This window comes from Euleptes europaea, chromosome 20 (assembly GCF_029931775.1).
Source record: "Euleptes europaea isolate rEulEur1 chromosome 20, rEulEur1.hap1, whole genome shotgun sequence".
NCBI classification, from domain to species: domain Eukaryota; kingdom Metazoa; phylum Chordata; class Lepidosauria; order Squamata; family Sphaerodactylidae; genus Euleptes; species Euleptes europaea.
The window spans coordinates 13,890,652-13,907,972 of record NC_079331.1 but is presented as its reverse complement, the minus strand read 5'-3'; the positions used below and the strand labels follow the sequence as shown (position 1 = coordinate 13,907,972).

The following is a 17,321-nucleotide window of genomic DNA, read 5'->3' as shown; positions in this document are numbered from 1 at the left end:
CCAGCTCGGGTGACGTTATCGCGCGCATGGAGTGCTGAAAAAGCTAGATTTGTGTTACTGATAAAGTGGCATGCATGCAGCATCAATTTCGATCCGATCAGGGTCGAGCATAGGGAGAGCCAAACGGGCAACGCATGGCAGGATCGGAACCAGACTCAGAGCAAAGAACCAAGGCAGTTCCACCAGGACAACCCAGATGCAGAATTAAGGGCTGGCTAGGGGACTGGAACAGAAGAAGAAGAAGAGTTTGTTTTTATATACTGATTTTCTTTGCCTCTTAAGGAGAATCAAACCAGCTTACAATCTCCTTCCCTTCCTCTCCTCGCAACAGGCACCTTGTGAGGTGGGTGGGTCAGGGCAGAGATGAACAGAGGGGATTTGCCATTGCCTGCCTCTGCGTAGCGCTCGTGAACTTACTTGGTGGTCTCCCATCCAAGTACTCACCAGGGCTGACCCTGCTCAGCTTCCAAGATACACCACACACTGCCCATCAATGTGCCTCGTTTTATAAGAACATAAGAAAGGCCCTGCTTCATCAGACCAAGGCCCTTCAAACCCAGCAGTCTGTTCACATAGTGGCCAACCAGGTGCCTCTAGGAAGCCCACAAACAAGACCACTGCAGCAGCATTGTCCTACCTGTGTTCACAGCACCTAATATAACAGACATGATCCTCTGATCCTGGAGAGAATAGGTCTGCATCGTGACTAGTATCCATTTTGACTAGTAGCCATGAATACCCCTCTCCTCCACGAACATGTCCACTCCCCTCTTCAAGCCTTCCAAGTTGGCAGCCATCGCCACATCCTGGGGCAGGGAGTTCCACAATTTAACTATGCGTTGTGCGAAGAAATACTTCCTCTTCTCTGTTTTGAATCTCTCACCCTCCAGCTTTGGCAGATGACCCCGCATTCTGGTATTACGAGAGAGGGAGAAAAGCTTCTCCCTGTCTGCTCTCTCCAAATCATGCATAATTTTATAGACCTCTATAATTGTTATAAATGTTTTCAGTGCTACCAGCCTCAAGCGAAAGCGGCGTCTTGTGGCTTCTTGAAAGGACGGGCAAAGCTCCGATGGCGCTAGGAAAGGCCCCGTCTCCTCACGGCTTTCCTTTTTCTGTGTGTCTTTCTCCTCCGGCAGCATGGGCATGAGCCACGACGACGACCACGCGTCTTGCACCGGCCGATCTCACATCATGTCCGGAGAATGGGTGAAGGGCCGCAACCCCAGCGACCTATCGTGGTCTTCCTGCAGCCGCGACGACCTCGAGAAGTTCTTCAAGTAAGAACGTGGTGGGGGTTGCTGGGCCTTTGGCCCGGGAGACAGCCGCCTCTTGTCTCCGAGCCGAAACGGCAAGGGGGTTTCAGCGGCCGGGGGCCAGAAGATAACAACCACGTCCTCTGGCATCTGGGGCCTTGGGGGGCTGGGTGGGGGGAACCCACTGGCGAGAGAACAGAAGCTTTGTGATACCCACATTTCAGCACCTTGGTAGCTTCCTGAAAGGAATCCCAGTTCCCCTCTGTTTTTCACATCAAACCCTGTCAACGGTTGGTGACAACGGAAGACGTTCCTGGATGCTTTTGAATAGCTCTTTCTGTCCGAAGGAAATGTTTCATGCCCTGCCGTTGGGATGTCCGATCAGCGCAGAGAAACTTGAGTTTCACGGGAGATCTCGCTTCCTCTTCCACCAGTGCAGACAGAAGAGAAGTTGTATTTAGTTTTCTCCCTTCGCTTCCATAAGGTCTAGCTTTCTCCCTTCGCTTCCCCAAGGTCTAGTAGAGCTTACACCAGCGTGGTGTAGTGGTCTGGAGCGGCAGAGTCTGATCTGGAGAACCGGGTTAGATTCCCCTCTCCTCCACATGAGCGGCGGAGGCTAATCTGATGAGCTGGATTTGTTCCCCCGCTCCTACACATGACTCCAGCTGGGTGACCTTGGGCTAGTCACAGCTCTCTCAGCCCCACCTCCCTCACAGGGTGTCTGTTGTGGGGAGGGGAAGGGAAGGTGATGGTAAGCCCGTTTGATTCTCCCTTAAGTGGCAGAGAAAGTCGGCATATAAAAACCCACTCTTCTTCTTCCTCCTCTGGACGGTCATTACCCATCTCCTTACCCTTATCGTAAGGGGTCGCTTGGTAACCCAAACCAAAAGAAATGGATTGTTGGAGTTCATGGAGAAACTGGGTAAAGAGAAATTTCTCTTAGGCCATTTATTCATGGAAGGTTTTGCATTGGATTTGCCACTGTTTAGATGCACTTTCCCCCCATCCATATTCTCAAAACTCAACAATAAGCCGCCATGCAGAGTTTTGAGAATTCAGATGGGGGAAATGTGCATGAATAGAGTGACAAATCCAATGCAAAACCTTCCATGAATAAATGGGCTTAATGTTAGCAAATTCCCTCATGTGTCAGGCCAAGTCTGAAATGGACCCCCGTTCACCTAAGACTCTTAAGCATCAGCAGGAAGTGCGATGTCCTGTCTTTTCGCCAGAGAGATACCCACCGTGATGACCATATTATTTATGTAATGCCAAGAGTGTGCATTAGGATTGCCAGCTCCCTGGGGATTGTGGGGGTGGACCCTGCGGAGGGCGGGATTTGGGGAGTGGAGGGACTTCGATGCCACATAGTCCATTGGCCAAAGCGGTCCTTTTCTCCAGGTCAACTGATCTCTATCAGCTGGAGGTCAGTTGCAGTCGCGGGAGATCTTCCGCCACCACCTAGAGGTTAACCAGCCAAAATAATCACCGATACTGTAATGTGTACGTCAGCAAAAAGTACCAGTACTAGGCTCTAGCTACAATCATTTATATAACAAAGTAACTCTATCCATACATACAAAAACATAGGTGTAAATCAACACTACAACATTTAACCATAGAATTACACAGGTAACATACATAACTATACAAAAACCTTATATACAAAACAGAAGTCATCCAAAATCTTCAATAGTCCATTGGACATTTCTTCCAAGTGTAGTCCAGAACGGACCTAATATAGGGGGTTACCGCATTATATATTCCCAGCAATGTATTAAGAGTTTGAAAATGTTATAAAAAACATCGCTTTAAAAGGGTTTTTAGATGCCTTGGCTAAAAAATGGTTGGAAGACGTCTTCACAGCTAAAGGGGCCAAACAAAGTGCGAACAGTATTTTTCATAACATTTTCAAACTCTTAATACATCGTCGAAGACTTGCATGGTCAGAGTTCATTGGTTCTTGTAGGTTATCCGGGCTGTGTAACCATGGTATTTTCTTTCCTGACATTTCGCCAGCAGCTGTAACAGGCATCTTCAGAAGAGTAATACTGAAGGACACTGTCCTTCAGTGTTACTCCTCTGAAGATGCCGGCCACAGCTGCTGGCGAAACATCAGGAAAGAAAATACCAAGACCACGGTTACACAGCCTGGACAACCTACAAGAACCAATCTTAATACATCGCTGGGAATACATAATGCTGTAACCCCCATAGTATAGTTTTGTATGTTACCTGTGTTCTTCTATGGTTAAATGTTGTAGTGTTGATTTACACCATTGCACTGTATGTTTTGGTATGTATGGATAGAGTTACTTTGTCATATAAATGATTGTAGATAGAGCCTAGTACTGGTACTTTTTGCTGATCACCTGGAGGTTGGCAACCCTAGAGTGCTTACTTAACGGCACCCAGGGCGAGCAGACGATTCAGGGATTCGGGGTTTCCTTCTCTGAGAGGTGTGTTTAACTCGGCAGGTCCAAGATCAGCAGCTGTTTGCTGGTAACAGACCCCCGTAGCCGATACGCCGTGCGGCTTCCTTACAAACTTCCCGGGATGCATTACAGCGCAGACGAGCAGTGTCAGATCCTCTTTGGAACAAACGCGACCTTCTGCAAGAACATGGAGGTAAGCCAAACCTCCGAAATGAAGAAGAGGGAGAAGGGACAGGCCCTTTGGTAGTACTTTGGCAGTATTTGCATGGTTTGTACAAATCTATGGTGAGACCACGCTTGGAATACTGCGTACATTTCTGGTCACCACACCTAAAAGAGGATATTGCAGAGCTCGAGAAGGTGCAGAAAAGAGCCACCAAAATGATCAGGGGGCTGGAGCAACGGCCCTATGAGGAGCGGTTAAAATGCTTAGGGCTGTATAGCTTGGAAAGAAGGTGGTTAAGGGAAGACATGATGGAGGTCTATAAAATTCTGCATGGTTTGGAGAGAGTGGACAGGGTGAAGCTTTTCTCCCTCTCCCATAATGCCAGGACACGGGGTCATCTGCCGAAGCTGGAGGGTGAGAGATTCAAAACTGATAAAAGGAAGTCTTTCTTCACACAATGCATAATTAAATTGTGGAACTCCCTGCCCCAGGATGTGGCGATGGCTGCCAACTTGGAAGGCTCTAAGAGAGGAGTGGACATGTTCATAGAGGACAGGGCTATCGATGGCTACTAGTCAAAATGGATACTAGTCACGATGCATACCTATTCTCTCCAGTATCAGAAGAACATGCCTATTATATGAGGTGCTGTGGAACACAAGCAGGAGAATGCTGCTGCAGCCGTCTTGTTTGTGGGCTTCCTAGAGGCACCTGGTTGGCCCCTGTGTGAACAGATGTCTGGACTTGATGGGCCTTGGTCTGATCCAGCAGGGCTTGTCTTATGTTCTTATGGAGGCTACTAGTCAAAATGGATATTAGACATGATGCATACCTATTCTCTACAGTATCAGAGGAGCATGCCTATTAGGTGCTGTGGAACACAGGCAGGATGCTGCTGCTGCAGTCATCTTGTTCCTAGAGGCCCCTGGTTGGCCACTGTGCGAACAGACTGCTGGATTTGATGGGCCTTGGTCAGATCCAGCAGGGCTTTTTTATGTTCTTATGTTATTATGTACTGTTACCTTCTCTAGAATGGGGACAGCCTGAGTGCCAGATTCAGCCCCTGAAGCAGTTATTTTGGCCCCAGCAGCTTTCCCATGCCTAGACCTGAATGACCTGGGCTACCCCGATCTCATCATATCTGAGAAGCTTAGTAGGGTCAGCCCTGGATAGCAGGATCTGGGAAAGCCAGGTTTGAATCCCAAGCTCTGTCGTGGAAGTTCGCTGGGTGACATTTAGGCCGGCCATATGCTTTCAGCGTTACCGACCTCAGGGGTGGTTGTGACGAGACAAAGAAAGAAATTAGAATGGAGGAAGCCACCTTGGGAGCCCATTGAGGAGAAAAGCAGGATATAAAGAAATAAAATATCAGGGAGTACTCATTCCCATTATTTACTCAGCCCTGGTTAATACTTGGATGGGAAACCAGCAAGGAAGTCCAGGGTCGTTACGCAGAGGCAGGCAATGGCAAATCCCCTCTGTTAGTCTCTTGCCTTGAAAACCCAATAGGGAGCCACCTAAGTCAGCTGTAACTTGATGGTAATTCCCACCATCGTCTCTCTAGGGTTGCCAGGCCCCCCTTCACTACCGGTGTGAGGTTTTTGGGGCGGAGCCTGAGGAGGGTGGGGTTTGGGGAGGGGAGGAACTTGAATGCCATAGAATCCAATTGCCAAAGCGCCCCTTTTCTCCAGGTGAACTGTTCTCTATCGGCTGGAGATAAGTTGTAATACCGGGAGATCTCCAGCTAGTAGCTGGAGGTTGGCAACCTTATGTCTCTCCCATATTTTAATCAAGGAATTGTGAAAGAACGGGGGCCTAGTTTCACATATAAGGAAAGAGACAAATGTTTCAGATGGTAAGAGATAGAATTGTCCCCTACTTCAACATTAATGCTTCTTTTTTTCTTAATTTCGTACATAATGTATTGGTGTTGGAGGAGAGTGTTACCGATACCGTGGACTTTAAAAAAAAAACCAAATCAGCGGGTTATTGATCAAATGAAGCCTGAACTGACGACCCTAGAAGCTAAAATGACTAAACTGAGGCTGTCGTATTTTGGTCACAATATGAGAAGACTAGAGTCACTGGAAAAGACAGTCATGCTAGGAAAAGTGGAGGGCAGCAGGAAAAGAGGAAGACCCAACAAGAGATGGATGGACTCAATAAAGGAAGCCACAGCCCTCAATTTGCAAGACCTGAGCAAGGCTGTCAAAGACAGGACATTTTGGAGGACATTGATTCATAGGGTCAGAAGCGACTTGGCGGCACAAAACACACACACAATATGTGAGAGCCAGTGTGGTGTAGTGGTTAAGAGCGGCAGACTTTAATCTGAAGAACTGGGTTCGATTCCCCGCCCCTACAGGTGAAGCCTGCCACATAACCTTGGGCCAGTCACAGTTCTCTCCGAACTCTCTCAGCCCATGCGGAGGGAGGCAATGGCAAACCGCCTGACGCTCCAACCACTGCGTCACACTGTTCCTCGACAAGCGTAAAGCTGTTTCTGCTGGATGGCACCAGCTTTATTACAGACACAAAGCCCTCAAACAAAGACTTGTGCAGCCCCATAGAGCTCCGGCCCCCAGACTGTGATGTGAAGCAGGCGCGCCGTATGCAGAATCTTCTCCAGGGTCGTGCTTAGAAGAGGGAGAACAATTCAGGTTTTGCTCTCTTATTATTAGCTGAGTAACTGTTTTTGGTAAATCTCCCCACCGCCCTCGCCCGCCCGCCCGCTTTTCCCTGAGTAAAAATCTCAGGAACTTCCAAATCCGTTATAAAACACAAAATAAGACCCATTTATATTTTTCACTGCTGCATAAACGAGCCGTGCCAAATTAATAAAACTTTTTGACTGCGGACCATAGCAGAAGGAATGAGCGTCGAGCCTTAATCGTTCTGGAGTTTTTTTGGATCTGGAAGGGCTGCTAATGCAACGGGAACGCAATGAGCAAAAAATATTATCTTACAAAAAAAAAAAAAAAGTCCGGAAAATGAGTGCTTTCGGGAACGTGGACCACCAAGGTTGCTGTTATGGAAATGCGCTGTCAATGTGTACATCTTTAAAGGCCAGCCGAAGAAGAGCTATTAAAATTAAGGATATGCTCACTGCCTTTGCTTTTAAGAAACTAGCTGGCTTTCTTCATCTTTGGACCATTTTTCTTTTCCCCACTTAGCTCTGCTTTTCATACGTTCAGGAAACTCCACCGAGGGGAAGCCCCCAAACCCTTGAGTGGAGTAGGGAGCTATGGGCAGAGTCCTGGAATCTACAACAGATAGGGTTGCCGCCTTCCAGGTGAGGCCTGGAGATCTCCTCGGAATCACAGCCGGCGTGGTGTAGTGGTTAGAGCGGCGGACTCTAATCTGGAGAACCGGGCTTGATTCCCCGCTCCTCCACATGACTGGCGGACTCTACTCTAGTGAACTGGGTTGGTTTACCCACTCCTTCACATGAAGCCTGCTGGGTGACCTTGGGCCGGTCACAGTTCTCTCCGAACACTCTCAGCCCCGCCTACCTCACAAGGTATTTGTTGTGAGGAGGGGAAGGGAAGGTGATTGTAAGCTGGTTTGAGACTCCTTAAAGGTAGAGAAAATCAGGTATAAAAACCAACTCTTCTTCTTCTTCTTACTGTTAATATTATTGTTATTGTCTCCAGATAATAGAGATCAATTCCCCTGGAGAAAATGGACTCTGTGGTATTACACTCCATTGAGGTCCTCCCATCCCCAAGCTCCAACTCCAAATTTCCAGGAATTTCCCAACTTGGACTTGGCAACTTTAGCAGCAAATTGAGATGCTGAAAGATTCCCAGTATTTAAAAAAGAAGAAGAAAGCTAATTGCTGGGGATTGCCCTGATTCGGATCCATGGTGCAGGGAGAGGAGAGGAGAAAGAGTTTAAACCTTTTTATCCCTGCGTATGTTTGATAATCGAACCCACCAAACACGCACACATACTGAACCACATAGGGTTTTCAAGGCAAGAGGCGTTCCAAGGTGGTTTGCCATTGCCTTCCTCTTAGGGTCGCCAGGTCCCTCTTTGCCACCGGCGGGAGATTTTGGGGGCAGAGCCTGAGGAGGGCGGGGTTTGGGGAGGGGAAGGACTTCAGTGCCATGGAGTCCAATTGCCAGAGCAGCCATTTTCAGGTGGACTGATCTCTATTGGCCGGAGATCAGATGTAATAGCAGGAGATCTCCAGCTAGTACCTGGAGGTTGGCAACGCTATTCCCAGTAATTCTTCCTGCTCGGTAATAGGGATGGTACTTATGCCATTCGAAATGCATCTTGGGGGCATAAGATGTTGCATGCTACTTTGTACCGATCCATCATTTGTTATTATTTATTTGTATCCTGCTTGTATCCCCAGTGGGGAACAAAGCGACCCCCAATGTCAGCCTCCCCTCCTTCATTGCCCTCTCAAAACAACCCTGTGAGTAGGGTTGTCAGCTCCGTTTTGGGAAATACCTGGAGATTTTGGGGGCGGAGCTTGAGGAGGGTGTGGTTTAGAGAGGGGAGGGACTTCAATGCCGTAGAGTCCAATTGGCCAGGCAGCCATTTTCTCCAGGGGAACTGAACTCTGTCGCCTGGAGGTAAGTTGTAATGGTGCGAGATCTCCAGCTAGTACCTGGAGGTTGGCAACCCTAGCGGAGGGCTGGTTCAGAATTCTGTCGAGCGCTTGTCATAAGGCTGGGATTCCTCTGCAGAATGACTTGTACGTAAGACTGGCTGAAATCCTTCGTAATATGCAAGTAGATGCACTTAGGCAAAAGGCTTTAGTTGGTTCCAAAAAAATAAGCAAAACGGGGACGGGAGAATTGGAAGTGAGCAATTGACTTGTAGAAAGCATTTCGTATATCCAATGGGTCTGGTTCCTGTTTGCTTGTTTTGTCGCCAGTTGGCATGCTGTGTTTTTAGACCATAAAAGAATAGATTGAAAGTGCAGAACATAAAGGCAATAAACATTTGACAATGTGCATGTATTACAAAATGGAAATAGCTTTGAGTAAGCAAACCCCGTCAGCTAAGTGATTCGGTGTTGGGCAAGAAGCTCACAAGATCACGTTATTGCGGGCGGGGGGGGGGGGAATGAAACACCATCCATGGTTGTTTCGATGATTTCAGAAGATGCATAGCTTAGAAGTGAGCATTGCCTGTCTGGACTGTGTACACTTTGGCTGGGAGCTGGAAGTTTGAGCGGTTCCTCAGTGGAACAGGCTTCCTCGGGAGGTGGTGGGCTCTCCTTCCCTGAAGGTTTTTAAGAAGAGGTTAGATAGTCATCTGTCAGCAATGCTGATTCTATGAACTTAGGCAGATGATGAGAGGGAGGGCATCTTGGCCATCTTCTGGGCATGGAGTAGGGGTCACTGAGGGTGTGTTGGGGGGAGGTAGTTGTGAAACTCCTGCATTGTGCAGGGGTTGGACTAGATGACCCTGGTGGTACCTTCCAACTCTATGATTCTATGATTCTGAGTAGGCTTGGAGCGTACACATTCTCAGGTTCAGTTCTTGTCGTCTCCAGTTCAAAGGATCTCAGGCAGCTCCCAAAGGTTTCAGGCACGCAAAGGTCTCTCCTGTCACTAAATGCAAAGGAGCACGTCTGTGTTTATGTTTTCACCTGGGCAACTATTCTGATAAATAGCGCCAAATTTGGAAAGAGCTTCTTGGGAAGAAGAAGAAGAAGAGGAGGAGGAGGAGGAGGAGTTGGTTTTTACATGCTGACTTTCTCTCCCACTTAAGGAAGAATCAAACCGACTTACAATCATCTTCCCTTCCCCTCCCCTGTGAGGTAGGTGGGGCTGAGAGGGTGTGACTAGCCCAAGGTCACCCAGCTGGCTTCGTGTGGAGGAGTGGGGAGACAAATCCAGCTCACCAGATTAGCCTCCGCCACTCATGTGGAGGAGTGGGGAATCAAACCCGGTTCTCCAGATCAGAGTCCACTGCTCCAAACCACCGCTCTTAACCGCTACACCACGCTGAAAGGGGGCAATCAGTCAGGGGCATCCTAATCAGAGCTTCTAAGCCCATTGTCTCTGCCCTGGATAGACTAGGCTAGCCTGATCTTGTCAGATCTTGGAAGCTAAGCAGGGTCAGCCCTGGTTAGTATTTGGATGGGAGTCCACCAAGGAAGTCCAGGGTTGCTATGCAGAGGCAGGCAATGGCAAATAACCTCTGTTTGTCTCTTGCCTTGAAAACCCTACTGGGTTGCCATAAATTGGCTGTGACTTGATGGAACTTTATGCACACACATAGTAAAGGAACACACATGAACATGGCAGCTGAGAACAGTATTTCGAAACTATGACAGTGTATGTATATGGGCGTGCCCGAATGTGTAATAATCCTCGCCTTTCACAAATAACAGTGAATGGGACTGGAGATCACGTGAAACACATGAAGCTGCCTTCTTCTGAATCAGAGCCTTGGTCCATCAAAGTCAGAATTGCCTACTCAGACCGGCAGCAGCTGTCCAGGTACTCAGGCAAAGGTCTTTCACATCACCTTCTTACCTAGTCCCTTTAACTGGAGATGCCGAGGATTCAACCTGGGACCTTCTGCATGCCACGCAGATGCTCTGCCACAGAGCCATAGCCCCTCTCCATGGCTCTCAGGCAGAGGTCTTTCACATCACCTTCTTACCTAGTCCCTTTAACTGGAGATGCCGAGGATTGAACCTGGGACCTTCTGCTTGCCAAGCAGATGCTCTCCCACTGAGCCACAGCCCTTCCCCAAAAGGAAAAAAAAAACCCTAAGCTGGGTCCATGTCCCGTGTCGTGCCAAGGCAATCGCTGAAGGGAAAACAATAACCCATCCATCTTATGCATGGCCCGAATTCCTCTTCTGTATTCTGTACCCAATGCAACCGGATGATTTCAGCAAAATGTTTTATATCTGCAGAGAGCAAGGGGGGAAAGGGGGATTTGCTACATTTCTTTTTCTCCCGTATTCGTATTTCAGTTTAATGGCAAAAAGATGAGCCCCTTGCTCCCAGCTGGGTTGTTCTCCCCTCCCCCCCCGCCCAAGATTTACAGCATCTCATTAAATAGGTTGATTGAATGCGCTTTATCCTTGGGAGAAGTGTAACTTAAGTCGAGTGCGTGCGGGAACATGATTATTGGTATGCGGATGCTATCAAAGGCCTCTGTAGCAACGCTCATAAATGCAATACAGCAAATTCTCGTTCGAAGGTTTTCATCGTATGTTCTGGGAAGCCCTGGAGTTCTTTGAAAGTTTATCAGGGTATCCTCCAATGAGAAGATCAGTAATGGCAGACAAGCTTCTCTTAAAGATTGCCTGTTCGTTTATTTTTGCCGTCCGGTTGTAGCCAACATATGGCAACACATGAACACTTGAAGCTGCCTTTTATCGAATCAGACCCTTGATCCGTCAAAGTCAGAGAGCCAGTGTGGTGTAGTGGTTAAGATTGGTGGTTTGGAGCGGTGGAGTCTGATCTGGAGAACCGGGTATGATTCCCCACTCCTCCACATGAGCGGCGGAGGCTAATCTGGTGAACTGGATTTGTTTCCTCGCTCCTACACATGAAGCCAGCTGGGTGACCTTGGGCTAGACACACTCTCAGCCCCACCTACTTCACAGGGTGTCTGTTGTGGGGAGGGAAGGGAAGGTGATTGTAAGCCGGTTTGATTCTCCCTTAAGTTGTAGAAACCAACTCTTCTTCTCCTCCTCCTCCTTCTTCTCCTTCTCCGTCTTTGTCTTTGTCTATGGCAGAGGTCTTTCACATCACCTATTCCTTGATACTTTTAATTGGAGATACCAGGGCTTGAACGTGGGATCTTCTGCATGCCAAGCAGATGCTCTACCACTGAGCAATGGCAAAGAGACCTTGGGAAGAAGGGGACAGGGTAGAAGGCGGAGGCCAATGGTGCCTTGGACAGGTCTAAGAAAGGAGAATTGGAAAGGAGAGATGAAAAAGAGAAGGAAGACAGAGAGGGAACTGGCAGAGAGGCGTGTGGGTAGGAAACGCAGATTTAACCAACCCAGCTGTTAATCCTGATTTAACTGATTTCTGTCACGGAGGGAATGGAGATTAAAGAAAAGAAAGTGAAATTGCTATAAAGAAGAAGAGTTGGTTTTTTATATGCCGACTTTCTCTACCACTAAAGGAAGAATCAAACCGGCTTACAATCACCTTCTCTTCCCCTCCCCACGACAGACACCCTGTGAGGTGGGTAGGACTGAGAGAGCTGTAAGAGAGCTGTGACTAGCTCAAGGTCACCCAGCTAGCTTAATGTGTAGGAGAGGGGAAACCAACCCCCGGTTCTCCAGATTAGGGTCTGCCGCTCATGTAGAGGAGTGGGGAATCAAACCCAGTTCTCCAGATTAGAGTCCGCCGCTCATGCAGAGGAGTGGGGAATCAAACCCGGGTCTCCAGATTAGGGTCTGCCGCTCATGCAGAGGAGTGGGGAATCAAACCTGGTTCTCCAGATTAGGGTCCGCCGCTCATATAGAGGAGTGGGGAATCAAACCCTGTTCTCCAGATTAGAGTCCGCCACTCATGTAGAGGAGTGGGGAATCAAACCCGGTTCTCCAGATTAGGGTCTGCCGCTCATGTAGAGGAGTGGGGAATCAAACCCGGTTCTCCAGATTAGAGTCTGCCGCTCATGCAGAGGAGTGGGGAATCAAACCCGGGTCTCCAGATTAGGGTCTGCCGCTCATGCAGAGGAGTGGGGAATCAAACCTGGTTCTCCAGATTAGGGTCCGCCGCTCATATAGAGGAGTGGGGAATCAAACCCTGTTCTCCAGATTAGAGTCCGCCACTCATGTAGAGGAGTGGGGAATCAAACCCGGTTCTCCAGATTAGGGTCTGCCGCTCATGTAGAGGAGTGGGGAATCAAACCCGGTTCTCCAGATTAGAGTCCGCCACTCATGTAGAGGAGTGGGGAATCAAACCTGGTTCTCCAGATTAGGGTCTGCCGCTCATGTAGAGGAGTAGGGAATCAAACCTGGTTCTCCAGATTAGAGTCTGCCGCTCATGTAGAGGAGTGGGGAATCAAACCCGGTTCTCCAGATTAGAGTCCGCCACTCATGTAGAGGAGTGGGGAATCAAACCTGGTTCTCCAGATTAGGGTCTGCCGCTCATGTAGAGGAGTAGGGAATCAAACCTGGTTCTCCAGATTAGAGTCTGCCGCTCATGTAGAGGAGTGGGGAATCAAACCCGGTTCTCCAGATTAGAGTCCGCCACTCATGTAGAGGAGTGGGGAATCAAACCTGGTTCTCCAGATTAGGGTCTGCCGCTCATGTAGAGGAGTGGGGAATCAAACCTGGTTCTCCAGATTAGAGTCTGCCGCTCATGCAGAGGAGTGGGGAATCAAACCCGGTTCTCCAGATTAGAGTCCACCGCTCCTAGCCACAACATCTTTTTTTCAGTCAGGAGATAAAAATTGACCTTGCATGTGTGTGTTTCCAGCTCAGTCGTTTAATACCAGGAAACGTTAACAGGGTAGGATAAAAAAGAGAAGTCGGCCCGATGCTGCTGGATTCCGATGAGAGAGGGCTTCCTCTACGCCTTTCCTTCCATTCCTAATGACAGCTGATGTCTTCAGGAGCAATGAAGGCCAATTCTGTCCCTTCTTTATGTTCTCAGCATTTGATGTGTGCCGGCCTCTGGTGCCTCGTGGAAGGAGACACGTCCTGCAAAACCAAACTGGACCCTCCCCTGGACGGCACAGAATGCGGGGCAGACAAGGTAATCTCGGACGATGAGCGATCGGTAGGGTTGCCAACCTCCAGATAGAAGCTGGAGATCTCCTGCTGTTACGACTGTTCTCCAGCCGATAGAGATCAGTTCACCTTAGGGTGGCCAAGTCCCTCTTTGTAACCGGCAGGAGGTTTTTGGCACGGAGCCTGAGGAGGGTAGGGTTTGGGGGAGGGGAGGGACTTCCATGCCATAGAGTCCAGTTGTCAAAGTGGCCGTTTCATCCAGGTGGGCTGACCTCTGTCAGCTGGAGGTCAGTTGTAATAGCAGGAGATCTCCAGCTAGTACCTGGTGGTTGCCGACCTTAGTTCACCTGGAGAAAATGGCCGCTTTGGCAATTGGACTCTATGGCGTTGAAGTCCCTCCCCTCCCCAAACCCCGCCCTCCTCAGGCTCCACCCCCAAAACCTCCCGCTGGTAGCGAAAAGGGACCTGGCAACCCTAGCGATCGGGCTCCTGACATTGGCCTAAAAGAGTGTGTCATCTAACCCGGCAGTGTGCTCAGGAAATCCAGCTCAGATTTTTGGGGACAAGTTTATTTCCTTACTTCATTTGTCCTCCACCCTTTCTCCCCAACGAGGAGCCAAAACGGCTTATGTTGTTCCCCTCGCCTTTTTGTGATAACTGCCATATCTCTGGAGAAGGGGTCCCCAACATGGCACCTGTGACACCACAGTTCCCACTGACACCTTGTCTGGCACCCGCCAAGTGTTTTTAGGAAGTGGGGAAACCAACCCAGTTCACCGGATTAGCCTCCGCCGCTCCTGTGGAGGAGTGGGGGATCAAACCCGGTTCTCCAGATCAGGGTCCACTGCTCCAAACCACCGCTCTTAACCGCTACACCACACTGGCTCTCGTTAGCCGATTGATCCTAACTTTTGGAAGTGTTAGGAAGTGAGCAGAACTGGGCTGTCCGGAGGCATGCAGAGATGGACGGATTCCATCGAGACCATGACTAGAGCCATTGTGGTGTAGTGTTTAAGAGCTGTGGTTTGGAGCAGTGGACTCTGATCTGGAGAACTGGGTTTGCTTCCCCACTCCTCCATATGAGCGGCGGAGGCTAATCTGGTGTACTGGATCTGTTTTCCTGCTCCTACACGTGATGCCAGCTGGGCGACCTTGGGCTAGTCACAGCTCTCTTAGCCTCACCTACCTCACAGGGTGTCTGTTGTGGGGAGGGGAAGGTGATTGTAAGCTGGTTTGATTCTGCCTTAAGTGGTAGAGAAAGTGGGCATATAAAAATCAACTCCTCTTCTCCTTCGCCTTCTCCTTCTAGCACGAGGGGGGAGAAAGTTGAAACCATCCCTAAACAGACGTCAAGAGACAGGCTATCTTCTGCTTGGCTTGGGAGATTGTAGATGGGGAGGGGAAGGGAAGGTGATTGTGAGCTGGTTTGATTCTGGCTTAACCCTTACGAATTCTGCCTCTGTCCATGCCGATCTGGAATGGTGGAAACGGTTGAACATGTGCTATTACACTGCCCATTTTATCAAGACATACGCAAAACGCTCATTGACCCAATTTTGTCTAGCTTCCCAGATAGAGACAGAGTTCGCTATACCACTTTATTATTAGATGATTCTGTTAAAGATATTACCTATCAGGTTGCGAGATTCTGTGCTAGGGCATGTGCAATAAGGCAGAAGAAGCTGCTAAAATGACTTTTACGTCAAACGGACTGTTTTACCAAATATCAGGCATTCTGTTTTAATTATTATGATATCTCTTTTTGTAAAAACTGGTCTTTGACCGTAATAAACAGATGATGATGACGATTCTGCCTTAAGTGGTGGAGAAAGTCGGCATCTAAAAACCAACTCCCCTTCTTCTAGAATTTCACATTTGAGCAGAAAGTCAGCAGGGGAAGGTTTTGGCATGATTTCATACCCGCGCAGCGGGAAAGCTGTCCTTCTGAAACCCCTGCTTGTTAAAGACACAAGAACTCCACCAACGGGGTGGGGGGGGGGAAGAAGCATGTTGTTTTATTTATTTATGCCCCACCGGTCTCTTAGATGGGGACCCAAAGTGGATTACGTACCCCTCCCCTCCTCCAAGTTATGCTCACAACAACCCTCGGAGATATACAATGACCCTGGGTGTCCGGGATATCTAGAGATTTCGTGTGTTTCGGCTATTGGCAGGAAGACCTAATTTGTGTAATCAGTAAAAACTTGAATGTTTACTTGCAAATGGTAAGCAGTAACGCCAAGAGCAGCCAACTGGGTTTTGCCTGTTGCAAAATGCCCCCCATATTATTTGGATGTCTGGGTCACGGACCCTAAACGGGATTAGCTGTCCATTTTTTTTCGCGTTGCCGTTTACTCTGTTGCGGTTTCTAAACATGCCGTATTTTTTAAATCGTTGCGCGGCTAAAATAATCCCGGCTTTGCAAACTCTTACTGTTTCACGTGAGCGAACCCTCGCCTCCTTCCCCTTTCCGGAGCTCTGGCGGCTGCAAAATCTGTGTCTTCTGACTTCCTCGTCCTCCAGTGGTGCCGGACAGGCGAGTGCGTCAGCAAAACCCCCATCCCCGAACATGTCGACGGAGACTGGAGTGTCTGGAGCCAGTGGAGTATGTGCAGCAGGACGTGCGGGACCGGCGCCAGATTCAGACAACGCAAATGTGACAATCCGCCGTAAGTAGGATTGCCAGGTCCCTCTTTGCCGCCGGCGGGAGGTTTTTGGGGTGGAGCCTGAGGAGGGCGGGGTTTGGGGAGGGGAGGGACTTCAATGCCGTAGAATCCAATTGCCCAAGTGGCCATTTTCTCCAGGGGAACTGATCCCTATCGGCTGCTGATCATTTCTGGGAGATCTCCAGCTTGTCTTATGTCCTCTGTTTATCTTTTTCCACTTTGAATTCTCCAAGGTTCTCCTTGCACCCGCTGTATACGCCTCTGTGGATCACGACGGGTCCCTCTTTGGGTGCTATCGCAACTTATTTTGACGCTTTGTGCCCATGAACTATTGTTGCGCTGCTATTGAATTGCAATTCTGTATATCTTTTTGGTTGTTATATTATATGTATATATATGTTTGACTTTGCATTTGGTTCATTCTAGGGCATGACATTAATGCCTAGTAAATATTTTTGAAAGTTCTATGACTACATGGTGTATGTCAGTTTTTGCACCGTAACTAATACTAGAGCTTCCATGCTGCTTATTTCCTAAGATATCCTATTACGGCACAGGTTGTTTTATTTAGTACCCAGAGGTTGGCAACCCTAGCCATAAGTCTCTACCAAGACCTTAACTGGAACTGTTCAGCGAGGCAAAAATGGCCCCAAGAGGGTTCCTGGTGGCGGTAGCTGGCTGGTTCGGCTTCTAGCTGAGGCACGGGCCAAATTCCCAGCTTACCCTCTCCAAGTCAAGACACGCAGCACGCTCAAGGCCTGAAGGTTGGGTGAGGGGGACTCGTCCAAGTTGTTATGCGAATTTCACGGTGTGCATGGCAGCCAGGGAGGGGCCATGGCTCAGTGGCTGACCCTCTGCTTGGCATGCAGAAGGTCCCAGGTTCAGTCCCCAGCTTCTCCACTTAAAGAGACCAGGCAAGTAGGTGATGGGAAAGACCCCTGCCTGAGACCCTGGAGAGCTGCTGCCAGTCTGAGTAGACAATACTGACTTTGATGGACCAAGGGTCTGATTCAGTAGAAGGCAGCTTCATGTGACACACGATATTTGGAAGTGTGAGTGCATATCAAAGCGTAAGAACATCAGAAGAGCCCTGCCGGATCAGACTGGTGGTCCCTCTAGTCCA

General features: G+C 48.9%; 1 protein-coding gene across 1 annotated transcript in view; it reads left to right on the top strand.

The window, feature by feature from the left end:
- The window catches only part of ADAMTS17 (ADAM metallopeptidase with thrombospondin type 1 motif 17), a 131,109-nt gene that overhangs the window by 50,493 nt on the left and 63,295 nt on the right, over positions 1 to 17,321 (top strand). Inside the window, exons 6-9 of the mRNA XM_056866116.1 lie at positions 1,140 to 1,280; positions 3,734 to 3,884; positions 13,456 to 13,557; positions 16,056 to 16,201. Coding sequence (XP_056722094.1) covers positions 1,140 to 1,280; positions 3,734 to 3,884; positions 13,456 to 13,557; positions 16,056 to 16,201 — 540 coding nt within the window. The remainder of the gene's footprint in view (positions 1 to 1,139; positions 1,281 to 3,733; positions 3,885 to 13,455; positions 13,558 to 16,055; positions 16,202 to 17,321) is intronic.